Source organism: Callionymus lyra, chromosome 3, assembly GCF_982586985.1.
Source record: "Callionymus lyra chromosome 3, fCalLyr1.hap1.1, whole genome shotgun sequence".
Taxonomy (NCBI): Eukaryota; Metazoa; Chordata; class Actinopteri; order Syngnathiformes; family Callionymidae; genus Callionymus; species Callionymus lyra.
The window spans coordinates 21,220,849-21,243,674 of NC_141820.1; the positions used below are offsets into that span (position 1 = coordinate 21,220,849).

General features: G+C 40.9%; 2 protein-coding genes and 1 pseudogene across 2 annotated transcripts; all 3 read left to right on the forward strand.

Annotated features, from left to right (window-relative positions):
- Positions 1-1,752: 1,752 nt before the first annotated feature.
- On the forward strand, positions 1,753-3,083 carry il22 (interleukin 22). Its single transcript, XM_087786985.1, has 5 exons — positions 1,753-1,983; positions 2,073-2,144; positions 2,228-2,377; positions 2,520-2,579; positions 2,717-3,083. Exons 1-5 carry the CDS (start codon positions 1,798-1,800, stop codon positions 2,834-2,836), a joined length of 588 nt encoding a protein of 195 aa, XP_087643111.1. The 5' UTR covers positions 1,753-1,797; the 3' UTR covers positions 2,837-3,083.
- Positions 3,084-8,317: 5,234 nt separating this feature from the next.
- LOC148083810 (uncharacterized) lies at positions 8,318-9,191 on the forward strand (annotated as a pseudogene).
- A 7,845-nt stretch (positions 9,192-17,036) lies between these two features.
- On the forward strand, positions 17,037-20,278 carry il26 (interleukin 26). Its single transcript, XM_087785816.1, has 5 exons — positions 17,037-17,201; positions 17,876-17,938; positions 18,900-19,040; positions 19,119-19,184; positions 19,980-20,278. Exons 1-5 carry the CDS (start codon positions 17,043-17,045, stop codon positions 20,064-20,066), a joined length of 516 nt encoding a protein of 171 aa, XP_087641942.1. The 5' UTR covers positions 17,037-17,042; the 3' UTR covers positions 20,067-20,278.
- Positions 20,279-22,826: the final 2,548 nt, after the last annotated feature.

Here is a 22,826-nt window from a genome sequence, read left to right on the forward strand (position 1 = left end):
AAAAACATATACTGTAAATGATCATAAAAAAGGGAAACAATTAATAAAAGTAATTAACTGGAACTGTGACGTCGTCATCAGCTGGAACTATTTTGTAAAGAGCAGCGTGGACGTTCTATTTTTAACCTGCTCCTGCACGTTGGAACTTTTTCCTCATTGGATATTACCTCACTGTTGATCGTGTGATGTCAGAGCAAACATGGAAATCACTTCCCCTTCGTCACCGCTACTGTTCATACACACACACACAGGTGTGTGTAGATAATTGTCAACAACAATTCGGCTCTTCATTGTTCCTCCTCACATTCCGTTTGAGGAAATTTGACGAAAATTCGTACGACATAATTAACTAAAGGTTCATTTCCTGCAGTGACATCACCAGACGTCGACGACACTTCAAACCAATAGTTTCAATTTGTTATTTACACGTTGTGTGATGTTGTTAAATCATCTTTCTAATCAAAAATATGGAGTTTACTCGTTCATTTTAAAGTCAAAGTGTTAAATATAATGACTTGGTCAACTCTGGACTCTCCACCTCCTTAAGTTATTTTGTCGCAAATTTAAATTTTAAAGAGTCAAGTTGAGAGAACGATCATATTTTCTATGCGTTTTTCCTTATTTGACAAATAAACTCAATTTTCCAGGGGAAAGGCCGGTTCTTCCCCTTCACGCCTTCCTGACTAATTTGTCTTTGTGCGGTTCTGGCTTGACGTCACTTCAAAGGTGATACGTTTGAGGAACTGGCAGAAAAGTAGATCAGTTTTTTATTGTTCCGTGACTCACAATGTCTTGCGTGTAGTTGATGTGTGCGAACGCTGCACTTCTGGGTTCGTCTGAAAAGGGGAGCGAGGGATGAAAGAGTCTAAAGATTCAACGTGGAGAACCTCAAGGCTCTGTCCTCGATCCTACCAAATGTTCAAGGACTTTTATTTGCAGATGACGAAAAGATATAACGAATATTCGACTATGATGAAAATATCAATATTAATATAATAATAATAATCAAATGGTAAATATTTGGCTGATGCAACACTCAATTGTTTTATATATATATATATATTTATATTTTTAAAGCATTCTCTTCTTAAATATATTTTTATTTTCCAGAAAATAATGACTTTAATTTACATTAAAATGCGTGTTGAAGATTAACCTTTTGTTCGGGTTAGGTTTGAACTGAGGTACAATTATGTTAATATATGATGTATTTATAATAATAATAATAATAATATAGCAATCTATGGCAACATGTTGTAACAAAGCTGAAGAATACTTCGTTCCTACCTCTTTTTCAAACTATGTGCAGTGTTTTATTGTACCTTTATGAGCTTTATTTAAAAAATATATATATATTTTCTTTGTATGTATAAAAGGTGACATACATGTGGAAGTAGAAAGCATGTTTTCACTGTAACACCGAGATCTGAGGTGAGTCTGTGACGGTCGGAACCTGCTGGACCGGTTCTGTTCCGCCGTACATTTGGAGGGAAGTTTATCCAGCGGAAGACGAGGAAGCGACGATGACGACAGAGTTGATTGGTAAGCAAATACCTCATAATTCTTATGATGCTTAATTTCCTTTTTCTCTGGTGACAGTAAACACACACTATACGTACTCAGCACTGACATGTGTGTGTGTGTGTGTGGGGTTTTTTGGCTGGCCTATATTTCTGCAGAGGGGGCGGAGGGAGGCTGTATAAAGATGAGGAGCAGACTCAGACTCCTCATCACCAACCTGACAGGTTCTGACTCCAGCAATCGACACTCGCAACTCGAACGGATCTACCTGCAACCATGATGGTCTCCGCCACCGCCCTCGGCTCCTTCCTCCGGCCCGCCACCGCCGCCGCCGCCGCTCTTCTGCTGCTGCTTCTGATTGGCTGGCAGACTCCGGCCGACGCCAAGCCGGTGAACAAGTCTATGAGCGGTCCGCTGAGTAACACGGACACGTACTTGTCCATCAAGAACATTTCGATGGAGGTGAGTCCAGGACATTGATGTTCTCTTGAAAATACTTAAAATAGAAGCAAAATATTGATGATCATAATATTTAACACTTTTATTTTCAGGCTCAAAAGGCTCAGAAACACGACGACACCGACTTGCGACTGAACACGATTCCCATAGTCCAGATGGAGAAGGTGAGCGACTTCCCTTAGAATGCATCAGTAGGTAGCCAGGAGGGTGAGAAAACTGACCTGTGACCCCTTGACCTCCGTGCCAGGACGACTTCCAGATCTGCTGCCTCCACGCCAACATCCTGGACTTCTACCTGCACAACGTCCTGCGTCACCGCGACGACAAGCAGCGTCACATGCAGAGGCTGAAGACCAACCTGGAAGTCGTCAGCGAGAACCTGAAGGCGCACGGATGTGTACGAGATTTAAATCCATGCTAGACACGAGTGTGTGTGTGTGTGTGTGCGGTTTGTCAGATCCTGCCTGATAAGAGAGTCTGTGGTCTGAGTGACAGAAGGTTAAAACGATAAGCGACTCACCGAACTTTCTCTCCTGCAGAACGTGACCCGCTATCACAACCATCATCACGCCGTGGAGTTTCGCAAGAAGCTCGACAAGGTACTGGACGTCTTGAATGAAAACAGAAATATAAACATCAATATTTAGCCTTTATTCATTATAATATAATCCTCCATTAATATTTGATGATTACATTCATAATAACTCATTATTGAAACTCATGTTTAACTTCCCAGCTCCCCGGGGAAAAGGGCGTCCTCAAGGCTCTGGGCGAGATCGACATCCTGTTCTCGTACCTGCAGGACTCCTGCGTTCTGACTGTCAAGCCCACCGCCGCCGCCGCCGCCGCCCAGTGAACACGCCCGACCACTTTTCTAAACTGCATTTTATACGTATTTATTTGACTATTTAATTGGAGAAAGTATTTATATACATGAAGTATAACTATTTATGACTATGGATCTGTTTACTGATCACAGTGTTCAACGCCGCAGGTGTTATTGCAGTAGCCAGGGTTCTTTGGCAAATTATTTGTGAACTTGTTTCATTTGAACGTCGACAAATTGTCGCTACGGCCGCTGGTGTTTACAGCACGAACTTGAAAAAGACAATAATAAAATGTAAGAAACACAAATGCCTTTTTTTCCCCTTCATTCTTGTGTGTTCATGAATCTCAAATTCAGACAAACCTGGCGCCCTCTGGTGGTGATCAGGTCATGTAGCACATACAGACCTTATAAATCATGTTATAGTTCAACAAATCACAGACTATTATAAAAGAAACAACAGTGTTCGAAATGCTTCCCTTTTTCATAGTTGACGACAACATCACAGCGCCACATACAGGCTTGGCATGTGTACTACATGGTTTTTCTTTGCTTGTAAAAGCAACTTCAGTTTTTATCATTTCAATTCATTATTCTGGCAGATAAAATATTGATAAAACAGTATAAAAGTGTTATCATAAAGTCATGTATTGTTTTAAGAGTTAAACAGATTCAGTTTTAGTCGTTCTGCTGCATTAAAGGCGTCAAGTGTTGCTGCAACTTTAAGTTTCACCAGCAGGGCTGACTGTGTTCTTTTGTCTGATTCCATTCAATGTAAGGAATTTATTGTCGTTCCATTCAATGACTGAACTACAACATCAATCACAAAACATGAGCAGGTCGAATCGGTTTTTGACGCAGGTTTCTTGTTGAGAGCTCAGATGTTTGTCTGAGAGAATTTCAATGACATGTATCTAATATTTAAAAAATAATAAATAATAATCACTCCCATCATTGTAGCTACTTTCGGTTATTTTAAGGCCCAAAATTCGCTGAAATGTTTTTTTTTTTCTCTCCGCTATTCAAAGCTAGTTATCAAATAGTAAGTAAGTAATCATTATTTGTAAAGAGCGTTTCTTAGACCAGGGTCACAAAGCGCTTGAACAATCAAAAACAATACACAGTTAAATATATGTCTAAAGATCAAGACACATAAGACAAACACAGGAGTCCCAGAAAATCAGGGAAAAGCACAAATAAGAAAGTCTTAAGATGTTTCTTGAAGGAGTCAGTAGATCATCAAACACAGAGGGAGAGGAAGATCGTTTCAAAGCTTAGGAGCAACAGCCTGGAAGGATTTCTCTTCTTTGGTCCTGAAGCGTGTTCAGGAACCATCAGTAGATTCTGATCCACAGACCTCAGAGCCCGAGCTGGGGTGTAAGGCTGGATCAGATCAGTGATGTAAGGAGGAGTCTGACCATGAATAGATCTGAAAGTAAGAACCAGAATTTTAAAGTTGATCCTGAAAGAAACTGGAAGCCAGTGAAGAGATTTAAGGATCGGAGAAATGTGAGTTCTTCTACTAGAGCGGGTCAGAATTCTCTGACTCTATATAAAGTCCTAAAAGTCAACATGCAAAAAAAAAACAAGAACTAGATGATTAAATAGACCAATCACCTGACAACTCCAGTACAAGAAGATCGAAAACGACACACAATTTGCAACAGAAACAGTAAAGTTGGAAGTCTATAAAAAGGTTTTAAAAAGGCGCATAAATAAGAAGTTAATATATCAAATTCAAAATTATTTGACATCAAGTGTTTAGGAAGTTTGTATTAAACTTTTCAGGTCTCAGGTCCAATGAAGCAGCTCTCAGTTGCAAAAAGGTTGGCGACCTTTGAAAGGCTAACTCGCAAATGAACTCTTCAAACTGGGTCTGACCCAGGGCCTCTTCTCTAGTGCAGGTCTAGCAGGCATACTAAAAAGGTGCCTCTTTTACTGGCATTTATTAATGTTTAGGAGCAGCATTCTAGTCTCCCTGGATTACTGAGCTCTTCAATCTCTGTCTACATGAGAGTCTCGACTGTTTGGATCTACAATCTTGCACTTTCAGACACTGACGGGGATTAAACCGTTGCCTTTTGCTCAGCTCTTTTTTTTTCACCATGACAAACAGATGCCTTAAGACTGAAGATGCTGCACAGTGTGTCAAGCTTAACCCTCCACTTTCTCTCACTCGTGAACAAGACCAGAAAGAATCAGGTTTTTGGATTCAGATAGACGAAAAAAAAAAGAAACAATCTCAGAATAAGTTCAACAAACACACAGAGCGACTCTTTAAGAAATGAAATAAAAATTGTCAACTGATGTTAAATAGTGCAGATAGTTTAAATGAATTAACAACCCAGCAGGGCGTGGAGATAAATCTATATTGTTGACAAATAGGTAACAATTGACGATAACAACTTTTGATTTTTGACTCTTTTTTTATAAACTGTCCTTCGTTCCCGGTAGTTGTGAGTGTGTCTTGAATAACGTTTAATTAATGATCGATAAAAGCACATTAATCGACTATAAGAGACTTAAACGACCATAACTTTCAGAAGATCCAAAATAAAACAACCGAGAACAAGAGGAAGCAGACGTTGTGTTTTTTGCTCAGACGTGTCTCCGCCAACAAAAACACTTGATGACTCAACATGGTGCGGAAAAAAATAGACCTGCTGCTCTACTTTCAATATACGTGAAAACAAGTAGTTCATGTACTCTTGACTTGAGTCACAACAGGTTAGCAGCCACAGCAACACATGTTAGTAGCGGCTTAAGCTAGTCAGCCAAGAAACAAGATGTCAAACTGACATCATTATGGTGTTTGAGGCTCATAAACTCCTGATGGAAACACAGGAGAAACTATTGAGCTGCTCACATCACCAACACTCAAGTTAGACGTTGAACAGGGAAACATGTCCAGACAAAAAAAAATCCACAATGATCCTCAAATGATTTAGAAAAATCCCCAAAACATTTCAATAAAATAAATGATTTATTTAAATCCAGTTGTTTATAAATGATTGACAGGCGAGAATCCACTTTAGCCTGATCGTCTGCTGGAGCAGAAAATACATCATTGTACTTGATCATTTTCAACTCTCTTCACATCTAATTGAGAAAGTACACACTGATGTAGGTTTCTGCTGCAAAGATTTGGTTTGAGTCGTGGTCCACTGGAGGGAGTTCAAAATTGTTTTTCTTGCCCGTTCCAGCAAGAATAAGAAAGAGGGAAAAATTGACCTCAACAATAATCTGTTACTTATTAATCAATATCATTATTGATGGATCATTTACTGGTGGTGAGCGTTTCCTCTATTCGAGGCGCAGAATCTCTGCGGTGCCACGGCCTGAACACGGACAGGGTTCACCCGAGCATGAGTCAAGAGTTACGCTGAGTTCACTGAGAGGGAGCTGTTGGAGCGGCGGCATTACTTTGAGAGTCATTTAATAACACAAAGTGAGTCACAACATGATGGATTCATTTACTGTGGGAGCTCATTCAAAACATGCACAAAGCTATTTTAAGTTTCACTTTCAATTCCTACATGTCCAACGTTCAAGATGAAGCAAAAGATAAGATTTTGTAAATGATAAAAATCCATTTCAATCAACCAAACCTTCAAGTGTTCAACCTTATCTGCCTGGTCAACAATTGTAACCCCCTGAGATCTACAAAGTCATTTGATTGACAGCCACAGCAGGTGTTTATTGTTGTAGCAGCAATTCTTAGCTCAAGTCTTTCTACATTACACACACACACACACACACACACACACACACACACACACACACACACACACACACACATACACTCAGCCGCACCTGCACTCAGCATGTTTGACAAAATAAGTTCACCTGTGTGATGTCATCAAAGGGGTTTTTCCATGACCAGGAAGTGCAGAAACAACGACAAACTTCCCAGCCGGAGGGTTTTATGTTCAACCACATTCTTTGTGTCGTGCACTGGATGCAGACCAGCCCTTGAGGACTCCAGTAAGGAAATCCCACCAAACTTCCAGTTTAGAAGTTAGAGTTTAGAGAAAAGGGTCACCGGCTGATAACCTCTGGATAACAATAGAGGCGAGCCATGGACCCGCTCCGTCGCGATGATGACGTTTAGTATTGTTTGTGCGTCTGTAAAATATGGGTCATAAGTTGATTTTAGATTTCCCTGCGTGGTCACGTGCGCTCTGGTTCCTTGTTAGTAAATGAGTGCTGAGGCTTCTACGCACCCACCTCTCTTTATCTCTCTTCAATGTTATCTGATCGCCTCCCGAGACCTGTCTGGGTTTTCCTTATTATATCATCACTGGTCACCTGTGTGAAAACTCCAGCGACAGCCTGAACAGTACTTTTTTCTTTTTCTTTTAGAAAGTGCTTTAGAAAAGTCCCTAAAAATAGCTCATTGTTAAGAGTGACACTGTTGTGAAAGCAAATCCACTCGTGCAGATGTGGAATGTCCCTCTATGGAGATGTCTTCAAATTTCAAAAGAAACATGGCGTCTACTGGGAAAGAAAAAGTTAGAAAGTCTGTATGATCCTGTTATGAAGTTCCGTGACAGTCGATGTGTTATTTCCATCCAAATGCATCCAAAACTACTGCTTCACGAAGTGGATGGCGACTGAAAAATAAAAAAAAAAAGAAGTTTTTTTTACCTATAGTGTCTGGACTAGTAATGATGAGGAGCTCAGTGGTTTTAAGAGAGACTCATATGCTGCATCTCTATATCCATAGAACTTGTTGAGATGCCTCCTGGACGCCTGACTAGAGAAAACATTGAGCCTGACCTGACCTTGGATCTTCATTGGGATGGACCAATAAGCGTTTGAAACCAGTAACTGACATAACAAGATCCTTTTTTGTAAACAAATGTACATAAATGCATGGATGGGTGAACGTGTAGCTGGGTGAATGCATGGATGGGTGGATGCATGGATGGGTGGATGCATGAATGGGAAAATGCATGGTTAGGTGAACGCATGGATGGTTGAAAGCGTGAATGCATGGATGGGTAAATGCATGGATGGGTGAATGCATGGATGGGTGAATGCATGGATGGGTAAATGCATGGTTAGGTAAATGCATGGATGGGTGAATGCATAGATGGGGGAATGCATGGATGGGTGGATGCATGAATGGGAAAATGCATGGTTAGGTGAACGCATGGATGGTTGAAAGCGTGAATGCATGGATGGGTAAATGCATGGATGGGTGAATGCATAGATGGGTGAATGCATGGATGGGTAAATGCATGGATGGGTGAATGCATGGATGGGTGGATGCATGAATGGGAAAATGCATGGTTAGGTGAACGCATGGATGGTTGAAAGCGTGAATGCATGGATGGGTAAATGCATGGATGGGTGAATGCATGGATGGGTGAATGCATGGCTGGGTAAATGCATGGTTAGGTAAATGCATGGATGGGTGAATGCATGGATGGGTGAATGCATGGATGGGTAAATGCATGGTTAGGTAAATGCATGGATGTGTGAATGCATGGATGGGTGAATGCATAGATGGGTGAATGCATGGATAGGTGGATGCATGGATGGGTGGATGCATGGATGGATGGGTTAATGCATGGTTAGGTGAATGCATGGATGGTTGAATGTGTGGATGTGTGAATGCATGGATGGGTGAATGCATGGATAGGTGGATGCATGGATGGAACTAGAGAGCCGGTTGTGCGCTGTCGAAGCTAAACCGCTAGCTAGCCAGTGTCAGGTAGACAGTGCACAGCCACATAGCCTAGCAGTTAGTCCTCCAGCAATTCCCGAGCAGCCGGGAAACCAGGGTCGGTGGGTGACTGTTCGTGGGAGGAATAGTTCCCAGCCAAAGTCAACGGAGCACCACCAACCCCTTAGCGTTTCGAACTGATTTTCTCCACTCGACAAGTCACCGGTCGAGGAACCTGCTCTGTTCATAGGCGATTCCATTCTTCGGAATGTTAAACTAGCGAAGCCAGCGAGAGTAGTCTGCATTCCTGGGGCCAGAGCCGGCGACACTGAATCAAATTTAAAGCTGCTGGCTAAAGCTAAACGTAAATACAGTAAGATAATTATTCATGTCGGCAGCAACGACATCCGATTACGTCGCTCGGAGGTCACCAAGGTAAACGTTCAGTCGGTGTGTGCATTTGCACAAACAATGTCGGACTCCGTAGTGTTCTCTGGACCCCTTCCCAATATGGCCAATGATGATATGTTTACTCGCTATTCATCATTTAATCGCTGGTTGTTGGAGTGGTACCCCGCAAACGGGGTTGGCTTTGTTAACAACTGGAAAACCTTCTGGGGAAAACCTGGTCTGCTTAGGAGAGACTGCATCCATCCCACGTTGGAAGGAGCATCTCTCTTGTCTAGCAGTGTTGACAGTTTTAGTGTAACGTGACCCAGAGCACAGATCAGAAGGCAGAACTGCAGTCTTCCACACTCTTCTGCCCTTCTCCCACAACAGCCACCCACCTCTAACCACATAGAGAGGGTCAATCTGACCCGCTTAATAAAACCAAGTAAAAATGTCAGTAGAAGAGCTATTAAAGAAAATCTAATTCAAATAAATCTAAATCAAATAAATACTACCATTGTAGAGGACAGGAGAATTAAGTGTGGATTGTTGAATATCCGATCCCTGTCCTCAAAAGCTGCACTAATTAATGAACTTATATCAGATAAAACCATTGACTTATTATTCTTAACCGAAACTTGGCTGTCTATAGATGATTACGTATCTTTAAATGAATCAACACCACCCAGCCACACTAACTTTAACGCCCCTCGACGCTCTGGTCGAGGAGGTGGAGTCGCAGCCATCATCAACTCATGTCTGTCAACCTTTACTAGACCACAATGTGATTTCAACTCTTTTGAAAGTATTATACTTAGCGTATCTAATACAACCTTGAGATCAGGTCAGTCACTTCTCTTTGTTGGAGTCTATCGTCCCCCTGGACCTTATTCTGAATTCTTGGCTGAGTTCCCCGAGTTCCTGACCAGCCTGGTGCTTAAATCAGATAAAGTGATTATTGTTGGTGACTTTAACATCCATGTTGATATGGTCCATGATAGCTTAGCTAACAGGTTTAACTCTATCCTGGAGTCATTTGGTTTCTCTCAGTATGTACATGAACCGACTCACTGCTTTAAGCACACATTAGACCTTGTCCTAGCATACGGACTTGAAATTAAAAATGTTATTGTCTCTCCTCAGAATTCAGTTCTTTCCGACCATCAATTAATAACCTTTGACTTCATTTTAAATGAGCCAAGTCTACAGAGTAGGAGCACTCTCAAAAGATGTCTGTCTTGAAGACATATTCTAAATTACTTTCCTATAGGTGTATCCATTGATGAGTTGAATGTATGTCCTTTGTGTAATCAACTGTTAAACATTGATAATGTCATCTCTCATTCAGATCTTAAACATCCTGTGTTGTGTTTTACGACAGCTCCCTTCCCACAGCAGGGGTTGAAGGCTCAGGGGCTCTGGCCAACTGTGTCTTAACTTTTATGGACCTTGGTGCCATTTTGTTAGAAGTGCTGACTGTGAAGATAAGATACTGTATGTATTGGGGGAGGAAGGATAAAGCCACGGTAACACATGTTGTGATTGTTTAGACAAGGATGTTCCCGACTTTTGAAGTATCAAGACACAGAATTTATGGTCCACGAACCTGGTTGGAGATAACAGGTGTGAAGGAGGTCAGGAGATTCTTTGTTTAGATTAGTGATCAGATCAAACAACATCTGTTGTTCATTATGGAGTCAGATTTGGTTCTGGGAGTGTCTTGAGTGTCTTGAGGGCTTTAAAAGACGAGACGATCTAAAGATTAAGGGCCACTCTCTGGGAGGACCTGGGTGAGCCAGGATGACTGACAGAGACTGGACCAAGCGCTGGAACTGTGGTATTTCTGAACAATTTGAATAATTTGCATTTCTTTGTTTAACTGTTGTATTTAAGGTCTTGTAAGGCCTACTTTGGTAATCATACTTTGTTATTAATAAATTGACTGTCTTAATTCTAAAATGTCACTCTTCCTTGGATCAAACGATTGCGCAGAACTCATTAAACAGGAAAGAGATTTGAGTTCCTTTAGTCTGAAAGTGTCATTACCAAGTTTATGGAAATAATTCCCTCTGTGCTCAGTAAAACGCCTAGCCTCAGTGTGTCAAGAAACTCTACCCATAGTCACCCAGACATTGATAACTTTGTGGGCAGTTTTACAGACTCGTTGCACAATACGCTTGACTTAATCGCACCACTAACTAAAAAGACTGTTAACAGAAGTAGTCTTGCTCCCTGGTATACTCAGGAAACATGTAAATTAAAACAGGTTTCTAGACGACTAGAGAAGAAATGGCGTTCATCAAAACATAATGAATTCTACCAGGACTGGCAGGATAAGTTAAAAATATACAAGGCATCTCTTCGGAAAGCCAGAGCCAGCTACTACTCATCACTTATAGAAGCAAATAAGAATAACCCCAAGTTCTTATTCAGTACTGTTGCCAGGCTGACACGGAGCCATCAGTCCATTGAGCAGTCCATCCCTTCTCATCTTAGTAGCAATGACTTTGTGAACTTTTTTAATGAAAAAATTGTAACTATTAGAGGAAAGATTCAAGACCTCCTGGATTCTTCTAATACAACCAGTGCAGCCTCTCAGGTCACAGACACTATGACTGATATATACTTTGACTCCTTTCTACCAGTGAGTCCTCGACAGCTGTCCCAGGTTGTTTCCTCCTCAAAGTCCACAACATGTCTTCTCGATCCTATTCCCACATGGCTACTTAAAGAACTGTTCCCCTTACTTAGCACTTTCTTGACATTATTAACTTGTCAATAACATCCGGCTATGTGCCTCAGATTTTTAAAGTTGCAGTAATTAAACCTCTGCTTAAAAAACCCACTCTCTATCCAGAGGTTCTCACTAACGATAGGCCTATCTCTAATCTAGTATTCATTTCAAAACTTCTGGAGAAAGTGGTAACGAGTCAGCTCTGTGATTATCTCCAGGACAATGATCAATTTGAGGTGTTTCAGTCTGGTTTTAGGGAACACCACAGCACAGAGACCGCCCTGGTAAAAGTAAGTAACGACCTACTGATGGCCTCTGATCAGGGCCATGTTTCAGTTCTTGTTCTTCTAGATCTCAGTGCTGCATTTGACACTGTCGACCACCAAATCCTTCTACAGAGGCTAGAAAACCATTTAGGCATTCGTGGAACTGCTCTTAACTGGTTTAAATCTTACCTGTCGGATAGAACGCACTATGTACATGTCAACCACCTCTCATCGACACACACTATGGTCAGCTATGGTGTCCCACAAGGTTCTGTTCTTGGTCCAATACTATTCACAATCTATATGCTCCCACTAGGGGACTTGATTAGAAGACACTCTATACATTTTCACTGTTATGCTGATAACACCCAACTTTACTTGTCCATGAAGCCAGATGAAAGAAATCAGCTAACACAATTACAGTCCTGTATCACAGATATCAAGTCATGGATGACCAAAAACTTCCTCCTACTGAACTCGGAAAAGACAGGTTTTACTAGTTGGTCCGCAACATCTCAGACAATCATTAACTAATGATCTAGCTTTACAAAATGGACTTGCTCCTGCTACTAGCACCACTGTAAAGAATCTGGGTGTATGCTTTGACGAGGACTTATCATTTAACTCACACATAAAACAAATCTCACGGACTGCTTACTTCCACCTTCGTAACATTTCAAAAATTAGGCACTTCCTTCCTTTAGATGCTGCTGAGACGCTCATCCATGCTTTTGTTACCTCCAGGCTGGACTATTGTAACTCTCTTCTGTCAGGCTGTTCTAAAAAGTCTCTCAGAACTCTTCAGCTCATTCAGAACTCTGCAGCTCGTGTCCTGACTAAGACTAAGAGGCGCAAACACATTTCCCCTGTACTGTCTTCCCTACATTGGCTTCCTATAGAATTTAGAATACAATTTAAAATCCTTCTCCTAACCTATAAAGCCTTACATGGTCTAGCACCAACATACAGTACATTAAAGATTTAATCCAAACTTACCAACCCTCAAGGACCTTACGATCCCTAAACTCTGATCTACTAGTTATACCACAAATCTCTAAATGTAGATTCGGAGCCAGGGCCTTCAGTTTTCAAGCCCCTCTGCTTTGGAACAAACTACCGGCTTCAGTCCGGAGGGCAGACACCCTCTCTATGTTTAAAAATAATCTTAAAACCTTACTTTCCGATAAAGCCTATAATTAACTTGACTGTTTATCTCTAGCTGTCATAACTAACAAAACTGTTTATCTTAGCTGCTATAGGCTGAGAATGCTGGAGGAGTTTTAGCTTTAGACACCGAGCTCTGTATATCCTTCTTTTCTCGCCGGGGCCGTTCTGGCTTGGCCGATTCGGGTGTGAGGGGCCCGGCGGATGGGGCCTGTGGGTGCCTTGGGCCTGGTGGTGGTGACCGCTGGTGCCGCGATGGCCCCGTGTGCCGGCGGGGGGGGTGGCCCGCTTCCGGGGGGTCTTTGGTGGTGTGTGGGGGCTGGTACTGGCGGGGGTGGTTGGGGTGGTGGATGGGTGGTTGCGCTGGGGGCGGTGCTGGGGCTGGGGGGTTGCTGGTCCCGCCGACGGGGTTGGCGGGTGAACCGTTAGGGGTGGGGCTGGGGCTGGCCGGGTGTTCTGGATGGCCTTCCGGCCCCGATGGCTTCGCCTGGTCTGTGGTGGGGGGCCTGTCTTGGGGCGGGTGTCTGCTGCAGCGGTGGCTGTGGTCCTCTACCCGCCCTGTGTGGCATGTGCTGTGGTCGGGGAGTTTGTCGCCCTTGGTCCTGGGGGTTCGTGGCCGGGTTGGTCGGTCTTTCGGGGGCTTCCCGGGTGGGGGGGTGCCACACTGGGCGGGGCCACATTGGGGGGACGACGGAGGCATTGGGCGGACCCATGTTACAGTAGAGACCATGTACCGCCCATGCAAGTGCTGCTGTCCCCCTGGGTGCTGCATGGTGGGTGGGGGCGGGGGCTGGGGGTCAGTACGTGTGATGGGCGGGGCCTCTGCACCTTAGAGACCGTGGACCGCCCATGAAATACTGCTGGCCCCCCAAACTTCCCTCATGACATGGGGGAGGTGGGCTGCGGCTGTTGGGGACGGTCTACAGTTCAAAGATTGGGGGCCGTTCCCGGATGGCTGCAGCCCCATTGCCCCCGCCCTGCCCGCACAACCGTGGCCCCCCTGTGACCCAGGGGACCTGGGCCGGTGCCTGGCCATTGCTCCCCCGGGCTCATGCGGTGGCACTCGACCCAGTTACTGGCCGTGTCCGCAGGGTATTGGGGGGGGCTCCGCCGCTGCTGTGGTGGATCCCTATCTCCTTGACTCGGTCCCCTGCTATGGACTTGGTGGCAGCCTGACAGTCTAGGTGAACGCATGGATGGTTGAAAGCGTGAATGCATGGATGGGTAAATGCATGGATGGGTGAATGCATAGATGGGTGAATGCATGGATGGGTGAATGCATGGATGGGTAAATGCACGGATGGATGGATGGGTAATTGCATGGATGGGTGAATGCATGGATGGGTGAATGCATGGATAGGTGGATGCACGGATGTGTGAAAGCATGGATGGGTAAATGCATGGTTAGGTGAATGCATGGATGGTTGAATGCATGGATAGGTGGATGCATGGTTGGATGGATGGGTAAATGCATGGTTAGGTGAATGAATGGATGGTTGAATGCGTGGATGTGTGAATGCATGGATGTGTGAATGCATGGATGTGTGTGAATGCATGGATGTGTGAATGCATGGATGGGTGAATGCATGGATGGGTGAATGCATGGATGGGTAAATGCATGGATGGGTTGATTGTTGAATGTATGGATGGTTGAATGCAAGGATTGGTGAATGCATGGATGGGTGGATGAGTGAGTGAATAGATGTCTGCATTGTGTGCTCATAGATAAGAACAGAAAGTAACCCTTCAATCAAGAGGTCTGCCTTTTGGTTCAGGTCTTCATGAGGTCGTGCTCCATCTTTCGTTCACTCGTGAAAACAAGAGCAGAAACGAGAAGATGCTTTTACATCAACACTCATCTCTCATGTTTTACACCACAGTTGAAGGCGAACCTGGGATTCACGACAACACTGGAACCAACACTGTCTCTAAGTGAGCTAATAGCAACAATTTGGCGGCGCCTGTGAGATCGCTAACACATCACGCCTTGAACAGAGATCCAGATAGTTGGCGACCATTCTTCCCAGCATGCACTGCGCATTGCGTTACTCAGAAGCAGGATCTTTCGACAAAAGTCCCTCCTGCTGTGCGACACTCGTAGGTGTGTGGATGGAGCGGCGGAGGAGTCGGTGCGGTGACTTGACCTGCTTCTGCTTCCTGTGACGGCTGACAGCCGGTTCAGGTCTCAGTGACTTACCAGAACCTTGTCGGAAACATACCTGCCGAGTCAGCGTTTACCTCGGACGAGCTCAAAGAATGAGAAACCTACTTTTATGTGGCGGGAAGTGATGTCATGAGGATGACTTGAGGATTAAACACTTTTCAAGATTAAAGTTTGAAATCTAGTGACAGACAACTATGAAAGCGAAATTGAGACATTACCAAGCCAGAGTGGACCGGCCCGGGACTTGATGTGCATTCGACACGCTGAACCAGCTGAGCTCAGTGAGTCTCTCACAAATATTATTTTACCTCACACAGAAAAAGTTCAAATGAAAGGAGGGAATATGAACGAATTGGTCGTCTCAGGTGCTCACTATCATGACGTTAAAGGTAGGGTAGGTGACACTTTTTGCTATATTGCTGAGGCGCAATAATCAATCGCAGCCCAGACGTGAAAGCGACAAAAGCAGAGAAGAAGAAGAATCAAATACACCAATCTGATCTCGTCTGAAGAACATGATGGACGTCCAAATACTCTTCGGCCACATACATAAAGATGTTGGATGTCTGATCCTCCGTCTTGACTTTCCACTGACTTTAGACCTCCCAAGCAGATTGACCCTCCAATTTTTTTTAAACGTGACTTGAAAGATGCGTTTTTGTCGCCGGTAACTAATGACTGAATCATGTTTAAGGACCTGGGATAACTTTGATATTATCAAATGAAAGTACATCATGTTAATGATCCTAAGACATGATAAAAACAAGTCTAAAAATCTGGAAGATCACCGACTAGAAGCAACATTTTGCTAAAGTAACGGTAAGATAACCCAAGCCTTTAACAGTTTAACCAGTATTATTTAAGCGGTTCACCAGGTGAGTTTTAGTTTAGTTTTAGTGAGGTTACATCGACCAGATCACAAAAAGAGTCTGCTGCAGAAGTGGGTGATAGAAAGGACGAATGGTCATTCGGGGAATAGAGGATTTGGAGACATCCCTTTGAATAAAGAACAGTTTGGTTTATTATTGAATTAAAGCAACAATACGTAACATTTTTCTTTTTTTTTTTTCTCATATTTTAATTTGAACAATCGTGACTCGTGTGGTAAAAACGACCCGCCCGAGACTCTGTGAGTGTCATGTGACCAATAAACTTCTTTACAGCAGAAGCGGTGTTTTTATATAAAGAACTGAGACTTTTTAAATGTTTCCACGAAGATAAAGCCAGAAACATGACATGATAGGATGCTTTATCTTTTAAAAATGTGTGCTACGGCCGGAAACACTGTTTTAAAAACAACACACAGCCATGTTAAGGTGAGTCATTTTGACGGCACTTGTTTCTTGAGTGAAGGAAATGACAGTATAGCAATAAAAAGATAAAGCCAGTTGAGCAGATCACGAAGATTGACCAATATCAAGGAAAAAAAAAGCCTCAGTCTCAGTAAATATTACCAAATAGGATCTTCCTTCACCTCATGGTCGTGCAGGAGGAAATAAATCTCTAAATAAAAATCATTTTACCTATATTTAATTTTCAATATAATTAATTTAAAAAAAAAAGATTTAATATATAAATATGTAACTAGAGTTTTATGTTATATATTAAATTATTTATCGTGTTGTTCTCATCTGTTCAATGAAGCTGACCTCAACGACCTGGATTGAAAGTTGATAAATCATTGGCTTCAGTAAAGGTAAAGGAAAGTAGCTAAAATTTCCTGAATAGCAGAATAATAGAGAAGGGGGGAAAGGAGGAGTGTCTGTAGGAGGAGGAGATGGAGGCAGTATAAATAAATCAAACCAGACAACTTACAGCTTCAGAAGGTTTGTCTTCTCTTGGCCAGGATGTCAACTCTCGCGACGCTCCTCCTCCTCGCCCTACTCCACGCTGGAGACGTTGCCGTGGCGACGAATCAGCAAGGGCTTTCCTGCAGGCAGGAGATCCCGGTCGGGCTGATCCGATACCTGTGGAGTAAGAGCCGACAGCTGATCAATAAACTCCCGGTGAGACGTGAACTTTTGCTCTGTCAGAGGAATTTACAACTTTACACATGAATAATTCATATTTAATCCATGAATGTCAGATTGAATGAGTTAAAGGATTTAACATCAGTAAATTAAATATAAAAGTAACGCAGAAGTCGATAATACTGTTTTAATTCGGCTTTACATACATTATTGAACAATTTATTTTAATCCAACTGATCGTTTCAAAATATAACGTTTGTTTCATTAGTTCTAGCAGATAAAACAAAATGTATTTAAATAAAACATTTTATTTTGGCTTTAAATAATCTCTACCAGGAAGTTGATTATAAATATATTGTACCAGAATATACTTTTAAAAATATAAAGATCAGTTCCTGCTTTAAATATCTCAATTTTAATACAGTTTTGCATACATTTCTTTATTCAGGTTATAAAAGAAATTCCTAATAACACTCTCCCGTTGAAGGTCTTACAAAGAACTCAAGAAGGAAACAAAAATGTACTTTTTCGAGGGTGAATGGACATCATTGGATGAGTTTGTACAGGAAGAAAACAAATAGAAAAGAACTGTGGGAATGTTTTGACCTTTGAACTATAGCAGTCACCTGTTGTTTATTAAATTTGTTTGTGATGAACGGTTTTTAGTGTTTTTATCATTATCAATGTTGTGATGTATTTGGTGTCCACAGAGAGAAAAGAACTCAGACATGAAGTCTCAGCTGCTTCCCAGATTTTGCACAACCTGCGGCAGCGTGAGTAAACCACTGAAGGATTTATTATCTATTGAGATTTTTTGTTGTTCTTACTTATATTAAAGCAGATGTCTGTGATTATTCATTGCAATAAGACGATTAATACGATTGTATTTTTTCGACCCCGGTTGTGACGTTGATCCGCGTCAGTAAAAATCTGCGGGGAACTGCATAACTGACCCGCCCTTGTAATCGTTATTTTCATTTAACAATAACAATAATTAGTTTATAATTTGGCTTACCAGTAATGTGACGTTCATCCACGTCCCTGCTATTTAATGAGCCAAATAGATATTACCGCATCAGCAAAGAAAGTTGCATCAAAAGCAAGAAAATACGCTCATTATTACAAAATATTATTAAATAGAAAATGGGTAAAATTTGAAATGAAAAGTCCCTCGAGTGACTATTGTGTCAAAATAAATAAATATAAACAGTAAAAAAGCGAATTATTTATATAATAAAGTGTAGCTATGCAGTAATTAATAATATATGCAAATGTATTTAAATATATATTTTTGTTAGACATTTCTCTTATTATATAAGTAAGTAAGTAAGTAAGTAATTTTTATTTGTATAGCGCTTTTCCAGACCAGGGTCACAAAGCGCTTAAACAATCAAAACAATATTCAATATATACTTTAAAGACCAAGATAATAATAGAAGATTTTGAGGAAACAAGTAAAAATGGCCCTAAAATGTATTTCTTTTCAAAATATATTTTTTTCTATTTTCTTGTTTAAGAAACACCTCAACAAAATAAAACAAGTTTTAAAAAAAAAAGAGAAAATGAATCAATAAAACAAGGTTACATATAACAAGTTGTATTATAATAAGAACTATTAATACATAATATAAGTAAAAATGTAAGAAAACTCATTAAAATGGAGGCAGTGATCAGGTTTAGAAATCATGGTTGCCTGGAAAACATTGTGTTTAAACCTCATTGTCTCGACCCCAGCTTTCCATCGGCTGGCCAGAAGTGCGACAGCTGCTCGACGTGTACCAGAGCAGTGTGTTCAGCGACGCATCTCTTCAGGAGCTCTTCCCTCTGCACTTCGGGGAGATGATCCACCAGCTGCATCTCACGCTGAACGAATGCGTGAGTATGGATTCTGTCAAACCACCAGTTGTTTTTTGGGGAGATTTACATCAAAAAACACTCTCTCCTCGTGTTCAGGTTCCTTTAAACTGCCCGACAAAGTGGTCCAGAAAGATGAAGAGGCTGGAGAAGAAGATCAAGAAGGTAGATATTCCCACAACCTTGAACAACAACATAACCTTTTCATTTTTGAACCTAAAAGTACCTACAATAAACACACAGAGAAACGACTCCTTTCACTGTCAGACAGCACCACCTAGTGGCAACTGGACAAACAAACAAAAATAATGAATAAAAGGATATTCTTAAGTTTATAAGCTTTAGTGTTTATCTGACTGTATATTTTTCAATTTCAATATGTATATTATTTAAGGATTCTAAAAAGTAAATTCAATATATAAAAAAAATAAAAATAAAATATGCGAAACAGACTATGACATAAAATAAGTTTTGGACTTGACTGACTGTATATTTTTCAATTTCAATATGTATATTATTTAAGGATTCTAAAAAGTAAATTCAATATATAAAAAAATAAAAATAAAATATACGAAACACACTATGGCATAAAATAAGTTTAGGACTTGACTGACTGTATATTTTTCAATATGTATAGTATTTAAGGATTCTAAAAAGTAAATTCAATATATAAAAAAAATTAAAATAAAATATGTGAAACACACTATGACATAAAATAAGTTTTGGAATATTTGATTTAATATAAATTCCATTTTAGAATGTGACAGAAAAGCTCTTTATTTTCTGAAATTAAAAACAATACCAAAAATAAAATAAAATAAAAAATAAATATGAGTAAAATCACAATCAAAAGAAAACATTCAATTATATATGTACATGGACTGACAGTTGATTATTTTTAAAACATTTTCTCGAGTACATAGAAGAGTGCAATAATGACGTTTTTCTGTTTAATTTCAGAAGAAGAACAAAGCGTTGAAGGCTGCGTCAGAGTTCACGCTGGTCCTCCGGTGGATCAATGAACTGATGCAACGTCCCTTCCCTTGAAACATGGTCTTCACCCTCAACAAGGCACTTCCTGTTACCATAGTTCGTCTCTATTTTTAAAGACGAGCTATAGAGGCTTGAATAAATCGTCTTACAATAAGATACGTGTAACCTTTTAAAGGTCTATAGTAAAATCCTCTTGAATGTATTTGTTTATTATTGGTGTTTTTTTATTGGATTTGCAATAAGTTAATATTTTTTACCAAAAGAGAAATGGAAGGATATTTATTTTATATCAAAATGTTTAATTTAAATGAACTGCTAATATCAGAAATATATATATGCAATGTAATTTAATTTGTATTGTTTCTGTGTATTTCATTATTTAAGTACAATAAAGTAATGCTTTAAATGCCTTTTTTTGTGATAATTGTAAAATGACTGATGCTTGTTTCGAATGTCCGATGTTTGTAAGTAAGTAAGTAAGTAATATTTATTTACAGTGCCTTGCGAAAGTATTCGGCCCCCTTGAAACTTTCAACATTTCGCCACATTTCAGGCTTCAAACATAAAGATATACAATTTTAATTTTTTGTCATGAATCAACAACAAGTGGGACACAATCGTGAAGTGGAACGAAATTTATTGGATAATTTAAACTTTTTTAACAAATAAAAAACTGAAAAGTGGGGCGTGCAATATTATTCGGCCCCTTTACTTTCAGTGCAGCAAACTCACTCCAGAAGTTCAGTGAGGATCTTTGAATGATCCAATGTTGTCCTAAATGACTGATGATGATAAAATGAATGCACCTGAGTGTAATCAAGTCTCCGTATAAATGCACCTGCTCTTTGATAGTCTCAGGGTTCTGTTTAAAGCGCAGAGAGAACCATGAAGACAAAGGAACACACCAGGCAGGTCCGAGATACTGTTGTGGAGAAGTTTAAAGCTGGATTTGGATACAAAAAGATTTCCCAAGCTTTAAACATCTCAAGGAGCACTGTGCAAGCAATTATATTGAAATGGAAGTAGTATCAGACCACTGCAAATCTACCAAGACCCGGCCGTCCCTCCAAACTTTCATTTTCATAAACAAGGAGAAGACTGATCAGAGATGCAGCCAAGAGGCCCATGATCACTCTGGATGAACTGCAGATAACTACAGCTGAGGTGGGAGAGTCTGTCCATAGGACAACAATCAGTCGTGCACTGCACAAATCTGGCCTTTATGGAAGAGTGGCAAGAAGAAAGCCATTTCTCAAAGATATCCATAAAAAGTCTTGTTTAAAGTTTGCCACAAGCCACCTGGGAGACACACCAAACATGTGGAAGAAGGCGCTCTGGTCAGATGAAACCAAAATCGAACTTTTTGGCCACAATGCAAAACGATATGTTTGGCGTAAAAGCAACACAGCTCATCACCCTGAACACACCATCCCCACTGTCAAACATGGGGGTGGCAGCATCATGGTTTGGGCCTGCTTTTCTTCAGCAGGGACAGGGAAGATGGCTAAAATTGATGGGAAGATGGATGGAGCCAAATACAGGACCATTCTGGAAGAAAACCTGTTGGAGTCTGCAAAAGACCTGAGACTGGGATGGAGATTTATCTTCCAACAGGGCAATGATCCAAAACTTAAAGCCAAATCTACAATGGAATGGTTCACAAATAGACGTATCCAGGTGTTAGAATGGCCAAGTCAAAGTCCAGACCTGAATCCAATCGAGAATCTGTGGAAAGAGCTGAAGACTGCTGTTCACAAACGCTCTCCATCCAACCTCACTGAGCTCGAGCTGTTTTGCAAGGAAGAATGGGCAAGAATTCCAGTCTCTCGATGTGCAAAACTGATAGAGACATACCCCAAGCGACTTGCAGCTGTAATTGCAGCAAAAGGTGGCACTACAAAGTATTAGCGCAAGGGGGCCGAATAATATTGCACGCCCCACAGTTTTTTATTTGTTAAAAAAGTTTAAATTATCCAATAAATTTCGTTCCACTTCACGATTGTGTCCCACTTGTTGTTGATTCATGACAAAAAATTAAAATTGTATATCTTTATGTTTGAAGCCTGAAATGTGGCGAAATGTTGAAAGGTTCAAGGGGGCCGAATACTTTCGCAAGGCACTTGTATATAGCGCTTTTCGAGACCAGGGTCAAAAACGCTTAGACAATCAAAACAATACTCAAAAAAGTACATACTTTAAAGATCAAGATAATACTGAGAACAACACATGAGTTCGAGAAATTCAAGGAAAAGCCTGAACAAATAGAAACGTCTTAAGGTGTTTCTTGAAGGAGTCAGTAGATCCATCAAGCGCAAAGAGAGAGAGGAAGATCGTTCCAAAGCTTAGGAGCAACAGCCTGAAAAGATTTCTCTCCTCTGGTCCTGAGCCGTGTGCGTGGAACCATAAGTAGATTCTGATCCACAGACCTCAGAGCCCGAGCTGGGGTGTAAGGCTGGATCAGATCAGTCCCCCTGCCGCTCATTTTATATTACTGCACCTCGAATTACTTAAATTTTCAAATTATCTTAAATTTGTTTGTTCATTTGCTGTCACATATTTTAGTTAAATTAAACAACCATCAATGACTTCCTGATGCAAGACACAACTTCAAATCATCAATATCCAAACAAATAATAATAGTATATTATGTAAAAGCAGTATCATTAAAAGACTTAAAGACAATTGTTTACTATTGAAAATGTTAAAGAAAAAGAAGGGAATTTCCAAGTGTATTATTACTAACTATTATTTATACAGTGGACAGATACTTCCCCTTCTATGACTTAGGTGTGACTAGAAGACATGTGTTATTTT

Coding starts and splice junctions, on each gene's coding strand:
- il26 (XM_087785816.1), top strand. CDS start 17,043: ATGTCAACTCTCGCGACGCTCCTCCTCCTCGCCCTACTCCACGCTGGA. Junction 17,202..17,875: donor AGCTGATCAATAAACTCCCG/GTGAGACGTGAA, acceptor TGGTGTCCACAG/AGAGAAAAGAACTCAGACAT. Junction 19,185..19,979: donor TGGAGAAGAAGATCAAGAAG/GTAGATATTCCC, acceptor GTTTAATTTCAG/AAGAAGAACAAAGCGTTGAA.
- il22 (XM_087786985.1), top strand. CDS start 1,798: ATGATGGTCTCCGCCACCGCCCTCGGCTCCTTCCTCCGGCCCGCCACC. Junction 2,145..2,227: donor CCATAGTCCAGATGGAGAAG/GTGAGCGACTTC, acceptor CCTCCGTGCCAG/GACGACTTCCAGATCTGCTG. Junction 2,580..2,716: donor TTCGCAAGAAGCTCGACAAG/GTACTGGACGTC, acceptor TTAACTTCCCAG/CTCCCCGGGGAAAAGGGCGT.